At 42.9% G+C, this 19,899-nt stretch overlaps 1 protein-coding gene across 9 annotated transcripts in view; it reads left to right on the top strand.

The window, feature by feature from the left end:
- Nucleotides 1–19,899, top strand: part of LOC109883506 (chromodomain-helicase-DNA-binding protein 9) — a 134,980-nt gene that overhangs the window by 63,861 nt on the left and 51,220 nt on the right. For 7 of the 9 annotated variants that reach the window (XM_031831229.1, XM_031831228.1, XM_031831225.1 and 4 more), the window contains 8 exons: nt 7,124–7,235; nt 9,863–10,012; nt 10,453–10,521; nt 12,747–12,802; nt 13,240–13,357; nt 13,968–14,054; nt 18,853–18,990; nt 19,074–19,195. In XM_031831229.1, coding sequence (XP_031687089.1) covers nt 7,124–7,235; nt 9,863–10,012; nt 10,453–10,521; nt 12,747–12,802; nt 13,240–13,357; nt 13,968–14,054; nt 18,853–18,990; nt 19,074–19,195 — 852 coding nt within the window. The remainder of the gene's footprint in view (nt 1–7,123; nt 7,236–9,862; nt 10,013–10,452; nt 10,522–12,746; nt 12,803–13,239; nt 13,358–13,967; nt 14,055–18,852; nt 18,991–19,073; nt 19,196–19,899) is intronic. The other 2 variants (XM_031831227.1, XM_031831231.1) reach the window with 1 other exon arrangement.

Genomic DNA, 19,899 nt, shown 5'->3' with positions numbered 1-19,899 from the left:
TGCAATGTTTTCAATAAAAATGGGAAATTAAATAGTTAAATAGTGTTGTCAACAATCTAAGCCAACCCTGTCTGTTTTGCCCCAGTTGCGCACGTGTTGGTTTTGTTGCTAAACAACCAACACGTCTCTAGGAGAGAATATAGTATGGCCTACTGTCTGATGATAGGAGATGAAATTGCTGTATCTCTCTCTTTCAGTGTTTCAGTCCTACCTGTGTGGGAGAACATTCTGTTGTCCATATTTCCTTGATATTAGAGCGGTCTTGCCGTTTCTCATTCTCCTCAGCTGCTCATTGCGTCGCAGAGTAGAGTGTTCGCTCCGTTGCCACTCACAGGAAGTGATGTCACATCCACCGCCCACGCTGCCAACTATACTCACTGGGGTGCGTTGCCAGGCAACCCCAAAGTGTCATTGTGGATAGGATTATGGAAGTGTAATATCATCCGGAGGAGTAAAGTGAGAAAGATAGCTTTAGTCCGTACAACAACACAACATGTTCAAGGAGACCATGAAAGCTCTAGTATTGACAGACAGTGGGAGAAACGCTCAGCCTCCTACAGACCACAGTGTGTATGTGTGTGTACACATAAATGCATGGTTATTTGTATAAATAACTGTGTGTGCTGTGTGGTTGTGTGTGTATGTTTTGTGCCTTCTCTCTATTACCCTCTCTCTCCCTTTGGCTCCATGTAAACCACCACAGCCAATATCAGTCCTTATTTAGTGGGAAATGTCCAGGTGGGATAGTGTATCCTAGACCTAGCCTAGCGTGTGGCCGAGGACCAGTGTGTGAGGAAGAGACCAGCTTAGTGTGACTGAGACAGGCTAGGCTGTGGTATTGGCTGTAAGCACTAGGCAGGATGAATGCCTGGCTGGTTGAATGACTGGCTGTGTTTGGCTGGATGACTGACTGGCTGGCTGGTTTTCCTGGCTCCACTGTACTGTATTGGAGCATAAGCCCAGAGGGAGTATTCTATCGCTTAACTAGAGACAGGCTAGCACAGTGAAGCATTTCTTCTTCTTTTGGCTCTATACTCTAAAAGTTTGGATTTGAACTCGAACAATGACAACAAAATTGAAGTGCAGACTGTCAGCTTTAATTTGAGGGTATTTTCATTCATATCAGGTGAAACATTTAGAAATTACAGCACTTTTTGTACATAGTACCCCCATTTTAGGTGACCAAAAGTATTGAGACAAATTCACTTATACAGTATGTACTGAAGTGAGAAAGTTAGATATCTTCCTCCCACATAGGATGTTTCTAAACACTTCTAAATGAATGTGGATGCTACCATGATTATGGATAACCCTGAATTAATTGTGAATAATGATGAGTGGGAAAGTTACAAATATACAAATATCATACTCCCAAGACATGCAAACCTCTCACCATTATATAACAGGGGAGGTTAGCATTTTATTGGGAGGTATGATATTTGTATATCTGTAACTTTCCCACTCATCATTATTCACAATTAATTCAGGGTTATCCATAATCATGGTAGCATCCACAGTAATTTAGAAGTGTTTTGAAACATTCTATTCTTAATTACAATTAAAGTGACTCCAAAGTGACATAATACATTATTTACCATTCATTTCTATTGGGCACAAAATAATCAGAAACTCAACTAAAACAAACAGCAAATGCATCCAACAAGTTTCTAGAGTCACAAGCTTGATGTAGTTATTGCTATGAATATGGGACCAAATACTTACATTTAATACACGTACTTTTAGTCCCTTAAAATGGGGGGGACTATGTACAAAAATGCTGTCATTTCAAACTGTTTGCCCAATATGGATGAAAATACCTTAAAATTAAAGCTGACAGTCTGCACTTTAACCTCATAGTCATTGTTTGATTACAAATTCAAACTGTTGCAGTATAGAGCCAAAATAAAAAATTAAAGTCCCAATCATTACGGAGGGCACTGTAGTTAGCTATGTGTGCGTGTGTATGTGTGAGTACCTCTTTCAAAGTAGTTGGTGTTGTGTGAGAAGGAATCTACTTACTGCGTGTCTGCTCGTGTGAGCGTTGCCATGTTTTGGAGCGTATCAGACAGAGCTAGAGAGCTTCTGTTCCTGTTGCTGTGTGAGAGAGTACAGGGGGAGGAGAGGGGTGGAGGAAGACAAGGTGAGAGATAATGTGCATGACAGAGGGAATGAGGGAGGAATGATCTGGAGCACACACAGAGAGAAGACAGGAGTACGGCCCCGGGAGGGAGGGAGCTGTTGTATTATCTCTGTGTGTCTGATCTCAGGTTATGTAGGGCGTTTAGAGCACTTAGAACAGACATTGAGTACAGACATAGGCCTGTACAATACTGACATATACAGACATATACGGTACATGTCTAGGCTGAGGACTTCACAGTAGAGGTCTTCCCGGATCCACCTGTACCCGAATACCTGAGACCCAATCCGGGACCCCAAGCTAAACGTGCCACTCTTTTAATGAGAGTGGCACGTGTAGCTTGCTGTTGTTGTTGGCCAATCATAAGTCATCAAAGCGGCAATAGGCTACAGCCATAGAGCCTCCGTGTTAGGAGATATTGAGTCAATAGAAGATGGAATTCAAATTCTGTAATTAAAAATGAAAGTAGAATGATAGGCTACAACGATCAAGAGCCAACAGCTAAGCTGCCACTTTATATTCTGAATGGAGTTGTTGTTGTTTAACTGTGCAGGATGAGAAAGCACATGCATTCTCAATTAGCCTAGCAGTTTGATGCAGTCAAGACAGGCTACATAATCATATTGGATGATAAATAACATATCTATGGCAGCTATTAGTCTACTATAGTGCGAGTCTGCTTGGTTGGTTGCTGTCTCTTCCTCCCACCTCCCTGTTCCCATGTCACTCGCTCACACTCTCAGTAGCCTACACACACAGCACAGCCCCTACCCGAGCTTCACCTATGTTTACCTCCACTCCCTCACACTTTATCAGCTCCAGTTAATTCATAAAGTAGCTTAAAAATATACTTTTCTGCTGCTTCCTTCACTCGGATCGGATGACCAGGTCTATATGGAACGGGTCTAGTTGTCCTCGGGTCCTTTCGGAAGGGGTCTCAAAATAAAAAATTATATAATTTATGCATATCGGGTCCAGATGGGAAAGCCCCAGGTCTATTTCGAATGGGTCAATGTTTTTGGACCCGTGAAGGACTCTATTTCACAGTTCAATGAGATGGATGTGCCACTGTCTTTTCCTTTTTTGTAGTTAGGTAACGAAGTTCGGACGAGGGAAGAGACACAGGAGTATTAGCATGGACTTATACAGTGCATTCGGAAAGTATTCAGACGTCTTGACTTTTTCCATATTTTGTTAGGTTACAGCCTTATTCTAAAATTGATAAAATATTTTTTCCCCTCATCAATCAACACACAATACCCCATAATGACAAAGCAAAAACATGTTTTTGAAAATGTATTAAAAATAAAAAATAAAAAACTATGACATTTACATAAGTATTCAGACCCTTTACTCAGTACTTTGTTGAAGCACCTTTGGCAGCGATTACAGCATTGAGTCTTCTTGGGTATGAGGCTACAAGCTTGGCACACCTGTATTTGGGGAGTTTCTCCCATTCCTCTCTGCAGATCATCTCATGCTCTGTCAGGTTGGATGGGGAGCGTTGCTGCACAGCTATTTTCAGGTCTCTTCAGAGATGTTTGATCAGGTTCATGTCCCGGCTCTGGCTGGGCCACTCAAGGACATTCAGAGACTTGCCCCGAAGCCACTCCTGTGTTGTCTTGGCTGTGTGCTTAGGGTTGTTGTCCTGTTGGAAGGTGAACCTTTGCCCCAGTCCAAGGTCCTGAGCGCTCTGGAGCAGGTTTTCATCAAGGATCTCTCTGTACCTTGCTCCGTTCATCTTTTTCAGCGGCAGGGACTGGGAGACCAGTCAAGATCGAGGCAAACATCCCCACAGCATGATGCTGCCATCACCATGCTTCACTGTAGGGATGGTGCCAGGTTTCCTCCAGACGTGACGCTTGGCATTCAGGCCAAAGAGTTAAATCTTGGTTTCATCAGACCAGAGATTCTTGTTTCTCATGGCCTAATAGTTTTTAAGTGCCTTTTGGCAAAATCCAAGCGGGCTGTCATGTGCCTTTTACTGAGGCGTTCCCGTCAGGCCACTATCATAAAGGCCTGATTGGTGGAGTGCTGTGGAGATGGTTGTCCTTCTGGAAGGTTCTCCCATCTCCACAGAGGAGCTCTAGAGCTCTTTCAGAGTGACCATTGAGTTCTTGGTCACCTCCCTTACCAATGCCCTTCTCTCCCGATTGCTTAGTTTGTCCGTGCAGCCAGCTCTAGGAAGAGTCTTAGTGGTTCCAAACGTCTTCCATTTAAGAATGATGGAGGCCACTGTGTTCTTGCGGTCCTTCAATGCAGCAGACATTTTTTGGTACCCTTCCCCAGATCTGTGCCTCGACACAATCCTGTCTCGGAGCACTCCGCACTCCGTACACTCCGTTCGACATCTTGGCCTGGTTTTTGCTCTGACATGCACTGTCAACTGTGGACCTTATATAGAGGTGTGTTTTTTCCAAATCATGTCCAATCAATTAAATTTACCACAGGTGGACTCCCATCAAGTTATAGAGACATCTCAAAGATGATCAATGGAAACAGCATGCACCTGAGCTCAATTTCGAGACTCATAGCAAATGGTCTGAATACTTAAGTAAATAAGGTATTTCAGGTTTTTATTTGTACAAAATTAGCAAAAAGCTCTGAAAACCTGTTGTTGCTTTGTCATTATGGGTTATTGTGTGTAGATTGCTAAGAATAAAAAAAATATTTAATACATTTTAGAATAAGGCTGTAACGCGTAACAAAATGTGAATGCAGTAACGGAGTCAATAGAACGCAGACCATTCCATTGACCAGATTGGCGCACATTCAGCAAATTGGATCTAGCAAAGTGGATATTCCTCATCTGTCATGAGTTATGTATTGTAACAGGCCCACAATGCACTTACTTCTGTCTGATTTTTATATATTTGGCTTTGTTCGCTGAATAACATTTATAAGTTGTCCGGCTTCAAAGAAGTAACTGTTAAACGCTAACTCCTGCTCGTATAAGCTGGTTAGCATAGCTGACGCATACAGAAATCAATGGTGGTAGTCAAAGTAGTTTTTAACTGTAATGAAGTTGATTGGTGATGATGACATGAACATATATTGGGGTTGACATCCATACAGCATGATACTCTGATTTCTACCTCAACATAGTGTGAAGTACACATATGAACAATATCCTAAATGTATGCTAATTTTGCTGGGATTCAGTGAGCAGACTCGGGATCTTTCCCCCACTCTATTCCATGGCAATTGAGTTCAATTGACCTCTTTACCGCATCTACAGTATTAGCCTGTTAGATCCAGCCACGCTAGTCTCAGTCTGCCTGCATGGGGATTGGGAGTCTGGACTGGCTCTTTGTGTAGGTTGAATCATATCCATGTTTATGTGTTTTCTGAGCCATAGAGGGAGGGGGGAGAGTGGAGAGGGATGGAGGGATTGGAAGAGAGAGCGATGGAGGAGAGACAAGATAGAGAGAAAGGTAGGTGGCAGGAGGCAGAGACTGAAAGGGGGGAGAAAGAGAGCGAGACAAGAGAGGAAGAAGTGAGGGGGATAACTGGGCCTAAAATCAGTCTTCTCCGGCAGGTGGCGGTAAAAAAAAGTTATTATCGCTCACTAAGCGAGGTGTTTTTGTATGGAGTGTCGAATTTAGTTAACAAAAAATGTAATTGCTTATTTACGGGCAGTCATTGTAAATAAGAATTTGTTCTTAACTGACTTGCCTAGTTAAATAAAGACAATTTGTTAGATGTGGCTTATTTGATCTGATAGAAGTTTGGTTATGCTTTTACAAGTCTAATGATATTAGGAGGACGTGACATCCCGGCATCTTTGAGAAAAAACACTTTATCGGAGTTTTGCCTGTTGTTCACACACGTATCTGCCCTCTCATTGGCTAGAATGGTCCCACCTGATCTTGCCTCCTCCCGACTGCGTTCCATTTCTGAAGTCATTTATTTTCATTGTTAGATCGACCACTTGAGTATTTGGTCAATATAATGGATCATCTGTGGCAAGACAGAGAGCTAGAGACGGAGAAGGGAGGAGGCTCAGTCACTATCTATATCTCTCTGTTTTGATCCAATAAAAATGTTGATAAGAACACAGCAGGCTGGGGCAGGCAGGCAGTCAGGCAGGCACAAGAGAGAGAGACTGTATCTGTGTCTCTCTCTCAAACTGTACATAGCAGAGATCTATTGTATCAGTCTACTGGTTCATATGTTCCCTGTCTGCAGACACTCTGACACACACACACACACACACACACACACACACACACACACACACACACACACACACACACACATACACTAAATATTTTCTCCCTGAAAAATATCTCTGCATTCTGCACATGATGAGATATTGAGTCACCACAGTCATGGACATATTAGAAGCTGATTCTCACACAATAACCAAGAGGGACATTATATTATTATATTATTGAATAAAAAAAAAAGTGATAATCCCTTATTAAGGTCATTAGGTCATTCAGTATGCTAAAGTATTTATTTAAAATATGTGCTAATATTGTAGCTAATACTGTACTGCATGGTTACTTCCCATGAAAATGTATGTTTTGAAGTGCTATAACTTAACTGTACTGCAGCCTTCTTGAATCAGTCACTATTTGTATCTAGGTTATGAAAGTGCATTTAATAAGGCATTAAGCAACCATGGAAACAATTAAATCGTTCATTTTAAGTGAGGAAAAATAAACAGAGCTGGACTGGTAATAACAGTGAAACAAAATAACTATTCTTACTTAATTATAATTCTTTGTGTAATAATTCCTTTTTGCCTTTAAAAGATGCAGTGAGGAACACAGCATGTACTGCAGCACACACACTCCTGAGGTCATTTATTTAGCACAGCAAGGACAAGCTTTATATTATCGTTCATCAATTATTCAGAGACAGTTTCCATGAAACATAGCAGAGGGAAAGAGGAGAAAATAGAGTCTAGTTTTCCTATTTTGTCTCTCGTTTAACAGACGTTGATCCTTAATGTTTGTCCTGTTATCTTTATTTCAGGAAAATCGTCATTAAATTTGGAGGGATGAAGAAGAAGAGGGAGACAGAGTCTTCAGAGGAGGGGTCTGATGAAGAGTTTCCGCCTCGAAGATCCTTTAAAGACGATGACTCGGTGAGTCCCTCCCCCAGTCTCCAAGCTGCAGCACGCAAAAGCCTTATGACGGTGTTATTGTGATTATTAAAGGCATGGAGTCCCTCCCCGTGTCTCCAAGGCTACAGTATGCATGTTCTTTATGGCTGCAGAACTCTTATGATAGTGTTTTTGTGATGTTTAAGGCAGGGGTAGGCAACTATATTTATTTATCTATTGTAGTATTATTATTCAAATCAAATCAAATTTTATTTGTCACATACACATGGTTAGCAGATGTTAATGCGAGTGTAGCGAAATTCTTGTGCTTCTAGTTCCGACAATGCACTAATAACGAACAAGTAATCTAACTAACAATTCCAAAAAACTACTGTCTTATACACAGTGTAAGGGGATAAAGAATATGTACATAAGGATATATGAATGAGTGATGGTACAGAGCAGCATAGGCAAGATACAGTAGATGATATCGAGTACAGTATAACATATGAGATGAGTATGTAAACAAAGTGGCATAGTTAAAGTGGCTAGTGATACATGTATTACATAAGGATGCAGTCGATGATATAGAGTACAGTATATACGTATGCATATGAGATGAATAATGTAGGGTAAGTAACATTATATAAGGTAGCATTGTTTAAAGTGGCTAGTGATATATTTACATCATTTCCCATCAATTCCCATTATTAAAGTGGCTGGAGTTGAGTCAGTGTCATTGACAGTGTGTTGGTAGCAGCCACTCAATGTTAGTGGTGGCTGTTTAACAGTCTGATGGCCTTGAGATAGAAGCTGTTTTTCAGTCTCTCGGTCCCAGCTTTGATGCACCTGTACTGAGCTCGCCTTCTGGTTGATGTCCTTGATGATCTTTATGGCCTTCCTGTAGCATCGGGTGGTGTAGGTGTCCTGGAGGGCAGGTAGTTTGCCCCCGGTTATGCGTTGTGCAGACCTCACTACCCTCTGGAGAGCCTTACGGTTGAGGGCAGTGCAGTTGCCATACCAGGCGGTGATACAGCCCGCCAGGATGCTCTCGATTGTGCATCTGTAGAAGTTTGTGAGTGCTTTTGGTGACAAGCCGAATTTCTTCAGCCTCCTGAGGTTGAAGAGGCGCTGCTGCGCCTTCCTCACGATGCTGTCTGTGTGAGTGGACCAATTCAGTTTGTCTGTGATGTGTATGCCGAGGAATTTAAAACTTGCTACCCTCTCCACTACTGTTCCATCGATGTGGATAGGGGGGTGTTCCCTCTGCTGTTTCCTGAAGTCCACAATCATCTCCTTAGTTCTGTTGACGTTGAGTGTGAGGTTATTTTCCTGACACCACACTCCGAGGGCCCTCACCTCCTCCCTGTAGGCCGTCTCGTCGTTGTTGGTAATCAAGCCTACCACTGTTGTGTCGTCCGCAAACTTGATGATTGGAGAGGCAAAATTGGAGAGGCAATTTCCTCACTCTGCAGAACGCAGGCCTTTGTGTTTAAAGATTCATGTCATATAGACTGGTTCTTATGACAGTGTTGTTGTGATAGTTAAAGCCATGGAGAGTCCCTGTCCTTGGGCTCTCTTGTTGACCATGCTGATGCTGATGCTGAGTGGAATACAGGAGTCACAGCTGTGGTATGGAGTCAAAGTACACCGGGTGGTTCAGAGTGAGTTCAGGACCTAACCAACTCAAGAACGAATAGCTCCAGTGTAATTTACTGTTGGTGTTGGTAAAGTTGAGGATTATGTAGGGGTAGGCCTCTCTCCCCTAACTCCCCTCTCCCCCTGGCTGTGTCATAGTATGGAGTGACTGGGGATTACCCCCCCTGCCCATGTGTGGGTATAATTATCCTCATTATCCCCCCCACCCAGTCTTAATCAGAGCTGTCTGAAGATGTCATTTAGAATGATTCTCCATTCCTGTCTGTTGCACTATAAGTGATGGAGTATGTAGTCAGACAGCTCTGAGAACAGCTACAGCATCATCACCACAGGGGACCCCTCAGCCTGGGAGGTAACCTGACAGGCAGGGAAGGAGGGACCACTCAGCCTGGGAGGTAACCTGACAGGCAGGGAAGGAGGGACCACTCAGCCTGGGAGGCAGCCTGACAGGCAGGGAAGGAGGGACCACTCAGCCTGGGAGGCAGCCTGACAGGCAGGGAAGGAGGGTCCACTCAGCCTGGGAGGTAACCTGACAGGCAGGGAAGGAGGGTTCACTCAGCCTGGGAGGTAACCTGACAGGCAGGGAAGGAGGGACCACTCAGCCTGGGAGGCAGCCTGACAGGCAGGGAAGGAGGGACCACTCAGCCTGGCAGGCCTGAGTCTTTTATGGTCAGCCTGGGTTATTCTCATCCACAGACACGTTATTAGTTTCAACTGAATGGTATTTAGTATCTCATTAAACTGTGGCTGTCATTAGCAGGGTCTCTGTGTTTTCCTAATAATAAACACTAAGCACACTTCAATGCCACACCTATTGCTGCAGAGTGTATACAACACACAGACACATGCACACACACTATTGAGAATAGACAGGACTGCCTTCGATGGCTGCCTACATATTAACCCAGTAAAACATAGGAAAAGAGTTATACTGATATTTTGGCTGTGCTGATTTGTACAATACAGAACCTCCGTAATACTAAACCTCTTTCCCTTACCCCCCCCCGTAGACGCGTCGGTCGAACCGCCAGGTGAAGAGGAAGAAGTATGCAGAGGAGGGAGAGGCCAGGGTGTCTGATGAGGAGGTGAAAGTCATGGTTAAAACCAAGAAGACCAGCACTGCTGCAGCACGCAAAGAGCCAGCACAGCAGCTGTTTGTGGTGAGGAGATACTGGCCTGGCCCAGGCAGCAATCAATAACTCTCAATAACATTCAGTTGTTCTAGACCAGTTGTTTCCAACTCCAGTCCTCCAGTACCCCCAACAGTACAGATTTTTGCTGTAGCCCCAATGAGTGGAATCAGGTGGGTTTGTCTGGGGCCACAACAGCAATGTGTACTGTTGGGGGTACTGGGGGACTGAAGTTGGGAAACACTGTAGGACTGATAGCTTCTACAGTACCAATAAATCTCAAGATTACATTCTTCATTGCTCTAGCATAGCCCTATCTAGTCTAATATGTGTGTTATAAGAGTACAATGCATCTCAAGGCCATACTTCATTCTGATATACATTGAACATACATGAAACTGGTGTGTGGAGTATGAAGGTTGTACATGGAGCTGTTAAAGTGGTTTGTTTCCATCTGGTCAATGCTGCAGGAAAACCCCAGTGAGGAGGATGCTGCGGTTGTTGACAAGATCATGTCATCTCGAATAGTCAAGAACGAGGTAGGATTACAATCATTATCTTTAATGCCACACTCACTCATACCACTCTTTGTAGTACTATAGTATTTTAGTTTGCAGTAGTGCATCTACAGTCGTGGCCAAAAGTTTTGAGAATGACACAAAAATAAATTTTCACAAAGTCTGCTGCCTCAGTTTGTATGATGGCAATTTGCATATACTCCAGAATGTTAGGAAGAGTGAATCAGATCAGATGAATTGTAATTAATTGCAAAGTCCCTCTTTGCCGGGCAACTGAACTGAATCCCCCCAATCCGCTGCATTTCAGCCCTGCCACAAAAGGACCAGCTGACATCATGTCAGTGATTCTCTCGTTAACACAGGTGTGAGTGTTGACGAGGACAAGGCTGGAGATCACTCTGTCATGCTGATTGAGTTTGAATAACAGACTGGAAGCTTCAAAAGGAGGGTGGTGCTTGGAATCATTGTTCTTCCTCTGTCAACCATGGTTACCTGCAAGGAAACGCGTGCACTCATCATTGCTTTGCACAAAAAGGGCTTCACAGGCAAGGATATGGCTGCCAGTAAGATTGCACCTAAATCAACCATTTATTGGATCATCAAGAACTTCAAGGAGAGCGGTTCAATTGTTGTGAAGAAGGCTTCAGGGCGCCCAAGAAAGTCCAGCAAGCTCCAGGACTGTCTCCTAAAGTTGATTCAGCTGAGGTATCGGGGCACCACCAGTACAGAGCTTGCTCAGGAATGACAGCAGGCAGGTGTAAGTGCATCTGTACGCACAGTGAGGCGAATACTTTTGGAGGATGGCCTGGTGTCAAGAAGGGCAGCAAAGAAGCCACTTCTCTCCAGGAAAAACATCAGGGACAGACAGATATTCTGCAAAAGGTACAGGGATTGGACTGCTGAGGACTGGGGTAAAGTCATTTTCTCTGATGAATCTCCTTTCCGATTGTTTGGGGCATCTGGAAAAAAGCTTGTCCGGAGAAGACAAGGCGAGCGCTACCAACAGTAAAGCATTCTGAGACCATTCATGTGTGGGGTTGCTTCTCAGCCAAGAGAGTGGGCTCACTCACAATTTCGCCTAAGAACACAGCCATGAATAAAGAATGGTACCAATACATCCTCCGAGAGCATCTAATCACAACCATCCAGGAACAGTTTGGTAACGAACAATGCCTTTTCCAGCATGATGGAACACCTTGTCATAAGGCAAAAGTGATAACTAAGTGGCTCGGGGAACATCGATATTTTGGGTCCATGGCCAGGAAACTCCCCAGACCTTAATCCCATTGAGAACTTGTGGTCAATCCTCAAGAGGTGGGTGGACAAACAAAAACCCACAAATTCTGATAAACTTCCAGCATTGATTATGCAAGAATGGGCTGCCATCAGTCAGGATGTGGCCCAGAAGTTAATTGACAGCATGTCAGGGCAGATTTCAGAGGTCTTGAAAAAGAAGGGTCAACACTGCAAATATTGACTCTTTGCATCAACTTCATGTAATTGTCAATAAAAGCCTTTGACACTTATGAAATGCTTGTAATTATACTTCAGTATTCCATAGTAACATCTGACAAAAATATATAAAGACACTGAAGCAGAAAACTTGGTGGAAATTAATATTTGTGTCATTCTCTAAACTTTTGGCCACGACTGTACTTACCTTTCGCAATGCGGGTTTGATTGAATTTAGCCCTCTGTCTTTTCCACTATACACTGAATGTACAAAACATTAAGAACACCTTCCTAATATTGCACCCCCCTTTTGCCCTCAGAACAGCTTCATTTCATTGGGGCATGGACTATACAAGGTGTCAAAAGCATTCCACAGGGATACTGGCCAATGTTGACTCCAATACTTCCCACAGTTGGCTGTTGAGCGTGAAAAATCCTGCAGCGTTGCAGTTCTTGGCACAAACCGGTGCGCCTGGCACGTATTACCACACCCTGTTCAAAGGAAATAAAATATTTTGTCTTGCACATTCACTCTCTGAATGGCACACATACACAATCCATGTCTCAATTGTCTCAAGGCTTAAAAATCCTTCTTTAACCCGTCTCCTCCCCTTCATCTACACTGATTGGAGTGGATTTAACAAGTGACATCAATAAGGGATCATAGCTTTCACCTGGATTCACCTGGTCAGTCTATGTCATGGAAAGAGCAGGTGTTCTTAATGTTTTGTACACTCAGTGTATGAAGAGCTTTTAGTCTGTATTCTGTTCTATAATATTGGTTCCTCTTCTAGGTCGCTCCAGGAGTTATCGTAGAAGTGGAGGAGTTCTTTGTAAAATACAAAAACTAGTAAGGCATTCTTTTTCATTCTGGCTAAGATAATTGCATTCACATTTTTAAATGTTTGTATTCAACCGAAAAAGCCAAATACAGTATGTTAAACAGAGCGATGTAATACACAGCTTGTCATTACTAGTTCTTGCACTACCACTTTGAGATGCCTTTGACTGAACTCACATGTGACCTCATTGTAGTTTCAGTAGAACAAAATCCAGGCCAGTCTGAAATGAAGACTAATTTGGTGTGTAGTAGATTGTAAATCCTATACAAATGTAAAATGTACAAAATGGCACACAAATGGAACATTTAAACATAAAGTAAACATATATCCATTTGAAAGATGTACGACGTCATAAAAGCCATTCAAGGTTTTTTTGAAGTTTGTACTATACGTGTGTGTTCTCGTGCATTCCTGACTCTGTGTGTTGTCCCTCGGCCTCTCTCAGCTCCTACCTCCACTGTGAGTGGGCCGTAGAGCAGCAGCTGGAGAAAGACAAGAGGATTCAGCAGAAGATCAAACGTTTCAAGATTAAACAGGCACAGAGAGCCCACTTCTTTGCAGATGTAAGACCCTTTCACACCTGTGTGTGTGCGTGTCAGTGTGTGTGTGTGTGTGTGTGTGTTTGCCTGTTTAGCACAGGCGTGTTTGCATGCATCTCTGTAGTGTGCTTTAGGCCTTGATATGTTCATCCCACCCACCCATACAGTCATACAGTGTGTTTTTCCCCCCTAGACTCCAGCTGGCATGAAGGCGGTTTACTATGTCTTCCTGTGTGTTTTAGATGGAGGAGGATCCCTTTAACCCTGACTATGTCTTCCTGTGTGTTTTAGATGGTGGAGGATCCCTTTAACCCTGACTATGTCTTCCTGTGTGTTTTAGATGGAGGAGGATCCCTTTAACCCTGACTATGTCTTCCTGTGTGTTTTAGATGGTGGAGGATCCCTTTAACCCTGACTATGTCTTCCTGTGTGTTTTAGATGGAGGAGGATCCCTTTAACCCTGACTATGTCTTCCTGTGTGTTTTAGATGGAGGAGGATCCCTTTAACCCTGACTATGTCTTCCTGTGTGTTTTAGATGGAGGAGGATCCCTTTAACCCTGACTATGTCTTCCTGTGTGTTTTAGATGGAGGAGGATCCCTTTAACCCTGACTATGTCTTCCTGTGTGTTTTAGATGGAGGAGGATCCCTTTAACCCTGACTATGTGGAGGTAGACAGAGTACTGGAGGTGTCCTATTGTGAAGACAAGGACACAGGAGAGGTACGAGCGGTGGGGGGGCAGGAGGGGGGCCTCTTTCATTCACAACAAATGACCTCCAACGGAGAGATGATTAGACTGCCTTTTGTTAGAAAGAGAGAGAGAGAATGAATGTGTATGTCTGAACATTGTGTGTGTGTGTGTGTGTATGTCCTTGAGTGTGTCTCATCTCCTCATTTGTAGCAGATACTATTGTAAAGAATGGGGTCATTCCATACATGTGTATTATGGTTGTTGTCTCTGTTACTTTAGCTGTGGGTGTACCAGTACCACGGTAACACCACAGTAACACCACGGCAATAACACGGTATCAAAACCTCATGATACTTATGATACCAACATTTTAGAATACCATAGTACCGTTTGATCTAAAGAACCTGCTGGTGCCAGTTGAATTTAAGCATCTAGTCTGTTGTATGAGCAGGTCCAATAATATCCACTTCACTTTCATCAACATATCACGTGGCAGCTGTAATCAGCCAGCCTCACCCCCTACCAGCCCCCACTGACCTGCTTCTCTCCAGCCCCTCTTCATGCTCATCTATTCCTCCATATCAGCTCGTGATGTCGACCCTGATGAGACCTCTGTTGTTACATTTGTACATTTGTTACATTGGAGCAGCACGCAGAGCGAGCAGCAAAGTTTGTGCATTATATAATTTCATCACCTGTTATAACCAAGAGCACAGGCCAGTTTGATCTGACTTTGCAAGTTCACTGTCATGCAGCCTCTGAGTGTCAGAGAGGGAAAATGGAGCAGCGCTTCGGGACAGGCATGCTTACAACTTTACAGCAAAGAAAATGCTTGTCCCTATGGTAACCATATTACCGCCACACCTAAGGTCAGGAGACATGACGACAGTCAAATTCCACATGACCGTTTAGTTGCGGAAATTAGAGTTCTCCAAGCGCTGATACTTAAGCTCTGATACCATAAAAAAGCCAGCTCTGATAGTAGCCTACCAAAGTTGCTAACACTATTGTCCCTCTAATAACTCTGACATCAATGCAAATGTAGTTGAAAATCTAATCAGACACTTCATATGAACTCGTTGTGCAACATTTCAATAGGCTATGCAATTGCGTGAGAAAATAGAGTGATGGCTTCTGAAAAGAGGAAGATCAGCTTTCTATAGGCTAGGCCTACTATACTATTTTTCAACTCCTAATATTAAGTACATTGCTTCTCTTTACAACAGTAGTATGGCCTACCTGGCTGGCATGAAAATGAAACACGGGAAAAGTGTCCTCTATTCGCTATTTAAGGGCATAGGTGACGTGTATTTTTTCCCCTGCCAGTTTCGAGACGGATGCATGATAATGGTCCATTCTAAATCAAAACAAATGTCACACATATATTATTTAGTATACATAAAGACAAGATTAAATCAAGAATAGTCTGATGGGTGACAATATTAGCCTATCACTTGTGAATGATACCCAGCTTCAGGCAAACAGCGCATCATTTTTTTTGTGACTTTTTCAAATCATATTCGCACACCTCATATAGCCTAGCCCATAGACCTATATGTTTTGATAAGGTTTGTATCACACCTCATATAGCCTAGCCCATAGACCTATATGTTTTAATAAGGTTTGTATCACACCTCATATAGCCTAGCCCATAGACCTATATGTTTTAATAAGGTTTGTATCACACCTCATGTAGCCGAGCCCATAGACCTATATGTTTTGATAAGGTCAGTATCATAACTAAAGTGGCCAAATAACTTCTTAAAATTAAGCACATTCATCCACTTTACAATGGGTGTAGAGCCTAAATGACATACATATGCAGCGCTTGAGATCAAGTTTGGGGAAGATAATTTTCACCATAAAAATGCACCTTTATAATAAAAACAATACATGCATAATCGCATTTGGGTTACTTTTGAGAGTGGTGTTTTCCTGCTAATGGAACATTCACACTTACAGTTGAAGTCGGTAGTTTACATACACTTAGGTTGGAGTCATTAAAACTCGTTTTTCAACCACTCCACACATTTCTTGTTAACAAACTATAGTTTTGGCAAGTCGGTTAGGACGTCTACTTTGTGCATGACACAAGTAGTTTTCCCAACAATTGTTTACAGACAGATTATTTCACTTATAATTCACTGTATCACTATTCCAGTGGGTCAGAAGTTTACATACACAAAGTTGACTGTGCCTTTAAACAGCTTGGAAAATTCCAGAAATTATGTCAGAAATTATGTCATGGCTTTAGAAGCTTCTGATAGGCAAATTTACATAATTTGAGTCAATTGGAGGTGTATTTCAAGGCCTACCTTCAAACTCAGTGCCTCTTTGCTTGACATCATGGGAAAATAAAAATAAATCAGCCAAGACCTCAGAAAAAGAATTGTAAACCTCCACAAGTCTGGTTCATCCTTGGGAGCAATTTCCAAACGCCTGAAGGTACCACGTTCATCTGTACAAACAATAGTACGCAAGTATAAACACCATGGGAAACCACGCAGCCATAATACCGCTCAGGAAGGAGATGCGCTCTGTCTCCTAGAGACTAAAGTACTTTGGTGCGAAAAGTGCAAATCAATCCTAGAAAAACAGCAAAGGACCTTGTGAAGATACAAAAGTATCCATAGCCACAGTAAAACGAGTCCTATATCGAAAACCGCCATTAAAAAGCCAGACTACGGTTTGCAACTGCACATGGGGACAAAGATCGTACTTTTTGGAGAAATGTCCTCCGGTCTGATGAAACAAAAATAGAACTGTTTGGCCATGAAGACCATCATTATGTTTGGAGGAAAAGGGGGAGGCTTGCAAGCCGAAGGACACCATTCCAACCGTGAAGCACGGCTGTGGCAGCATCATGTTGTGGGGGTGCTTTGCTGCAGGAGGGACTGGTGAATTTCACAAAATAGATGGCATCATGAGGCGGGAAAATTATGTGGGTATTATTAGGCTACCCGAAATGTTAGACCAAAGTAAAAAAATTAAAGGCAATGCTACCAAATACTAATTAAATGTATGTAAACTTCTGACCCACTGGGAATGTGATGAAAGAAATAAAAGCTGAAATAAATAATTCTCTACTATTATTCTGACATTTCACATTCTTAAAATAAAGTGGTGATCCTAACTGACCTAAGACAGGACATTTTTACTATGGGGAATAGTAGATTGACATAGGCTAGTGTGTTTGCTGTTCGTTAGGCCTACTCATCTTGTTGGCTGACGAAAAGTAATTGTGGACAGTTCTTCCAATATCTTCAATATGCACCTTGGTATTGGATAAGGACGCAAGCAGGTGCATCCCCGATGTGTCTGTCTTCACTTGTAGCCTGTGAGAAAGACCTGATCATGTGACGGAGAGCCATGTGTGTGAGAGGTGCTTCGGCACGCAGCCGGGAGAAGGGATTTATGATTATTATATTCAGCCCAAGGGCCCAACGGTCACTGGCCGCAAAAGGCATGGATGTTTTTAGGGACATTACGGAAACACATAAGAGATGCAGCCGGGAAATTTGAGGCATTATCAACTGCTTGAGTGAGAGACTGATGAAGTGTGTACAGCCTGTGCAAAAACAAAGCAGAGCTCATGCCTTTCATGTGACTTTTTTCAAATCATCATTAGAGTCGCATCATGCAGCCTTAGAATGTATTAAAAATCTAAACATATAGCCCAACATTTGTATCACAACTAAAGTTACATAAATAACTCTAAATTAAGCATATAGGAATACCTATTTCTTTGTTAACTGCTCAACACAGAATAGAGAAAATATCCTTCCTATTTTATTCAGCTATGTTCAATTGTATTCTTCATATTATAAAATAATGGCACGGAATTCTAAGAAAATCTTGTCTTCTAAATGAACTAGTGTAGACAACAGCCATATGGCATTGCCAGATCAGGACCTAACATAAGGACAACTCAGAGTATGCTATTCTGTTCTTCTGAAATAGACTGCCCTTTCTTCATATCATGTTTTTTAGACCGGTTTAAAATGAATAATGGATTTATTGTGAAGGTGTAGGATATATTACATGGATTTATTAGACTTGTTCAAATGTATATGTTCTAAAGGTCTGCATTAGTGGCTTGTAGGCTATGTGTGGAAACCAGGAGATGCTAAATAAATGAATTAACGGTCAATTACCGTGAGACCGGCAGTTATTTGCTTGACAATCACCGGCTGACAAAATTTCTTGACCGCCACGGTCCTACTTGTTCCTAGCCTGAATGGTTCAGAAATCTATTTCTTTCTGGTGCTCCTTAAATTCTGTTTGGTGCCTAGCGTTTTAAAAGTTGAGAGCAGTGTGTGTTTGTGGGAGAGAGTGAGTGGTGTGTGTGTGTGTTTTTACTAGAGGGAGGGATATTGAGTGTGAGGAAGGGATGGAGAGTGTGTGTGTCTATTTGAACTGAAGAGTAAAGAAGGTTTCATGCAGTGTTTTCTCCTTACTGACACAATGACATGCAGATCATTATGCATGTATGTTCCTTCCCCCCATTCCTCCAGCCAAATCATAGGTAGTAGGCCTTTGCCAATATGAGGAAATCAGCCATGCTATGCAGTATTCTATTAAACACTAAACAGTGTGAAGTTAAATTCAATATGTGTTGCATTGAGTAAAAGTGTTAATTTCAGTGGCAGGTTTTTGCGTAGCTCATGCGCAGGAGGTTTAGAAAACGGGGGGCTGGGCGAACAGGACGCTAGTGACAACACTAGTAGCTACTAAAAGGTGAAGTTTCTATGTTTTTTTGTGTTAACTCACAACATCTCTCTCTCTTTCCCCCTCCCTCCTCCCCCTCTCTCCGTCCCTCTTCCCCCAGCAGGTGGTGTACTACCTGGTGAAGTGGTGCTCTCTGCCCTATGAAGACAGTACATGGGAACTGAAGGGGGATGTGGACCAGAGTAAAATAGAGGAGTTTGAGCTGCTGCAGGCAGCAAGGCCAGACTCCCGCAGGATGGTAAGCCCCCTTTATTCAACCTCCTTTCTCTTCTCTTCCTCTCTCTTCTTTTCTCATCTCTCTTCTCATCCTCTACCCCACAGGAGCGTCCCCCAGCCAGCCTGTGGAAGAAGAGGGATCAGTCGAGGGAGTACAGGAACAGTAACGTCCTCAGGGACTACCAGCTGGAGGGAGTCAACTGGCTCCTCTTCAACTGGTACAACAGGTCAGCCCCCTAAGGCTACACACACACACACACACACACACACACACACACACACACACACACACACACACACACACACACACACACACACACACACACACACACACACACACACACACACACACACACACACACACACACATATACTGTACCTGTATGCATGTGCAAACAAGCAGACACACAGTGTTCTACTGACCTGAACAGATTCTGACAGTCAGAAACACAGGGTTGTTCCAGACTTCAAATCCTAGGTTTCAGCTCTGTGGTTGTAGCATACTGCATCCAGCCAGAGAGACAAGGGCTGGACTGTCAGATTGCTAAGTAGTGCAGAAGAGAAGCCAGTGAAGCAGTGAGCTGACAGCATGTCTGTACTGAGACAGGGAGACTCTTGCCCAGAACCTTCTGACTTCTGGCACGGTTTAGTATGCAAAACCTGTGAAGAATGTGGTTAATAGGCTTGGACGGTATGTCGTATATACCATATACCGGGGTATTTTGAAATACCAACAGTATGATTTTAGTTTTGATTCGTTTTTTGGGGGTTTTGGGGCACCCTAAAGCACAGAGGGGTGCGTGCTACTCCACTGCTTCTAACTATCAGTTAACTATCTAAGATAAATGATCTCCTGCTCATGGCGCCAGCTATGCATTTGGTTTAATAACTTGCTAGCTATGTGGCTAGCTTGCAAGGTCACAGTTCTTGG

This window comes from Oncorhynchus kisutch, linkage group LG8 (assembly GCF_002021735.2).
Source record: "Oncorhynchus kisutch isolate 150728-3 linkage group LG8, Okis_V2, whole genome shotgun sequence".
NCBI lineage: Eukaryota > Metazoa > Chordata > Actinopteri > Salmoniformes > Salmonidae > Oncorhynchus > Oncorhynchus kisutch.
This window is presented reverse-complemented; position numbering and strand designations above follow the sequence as displayed.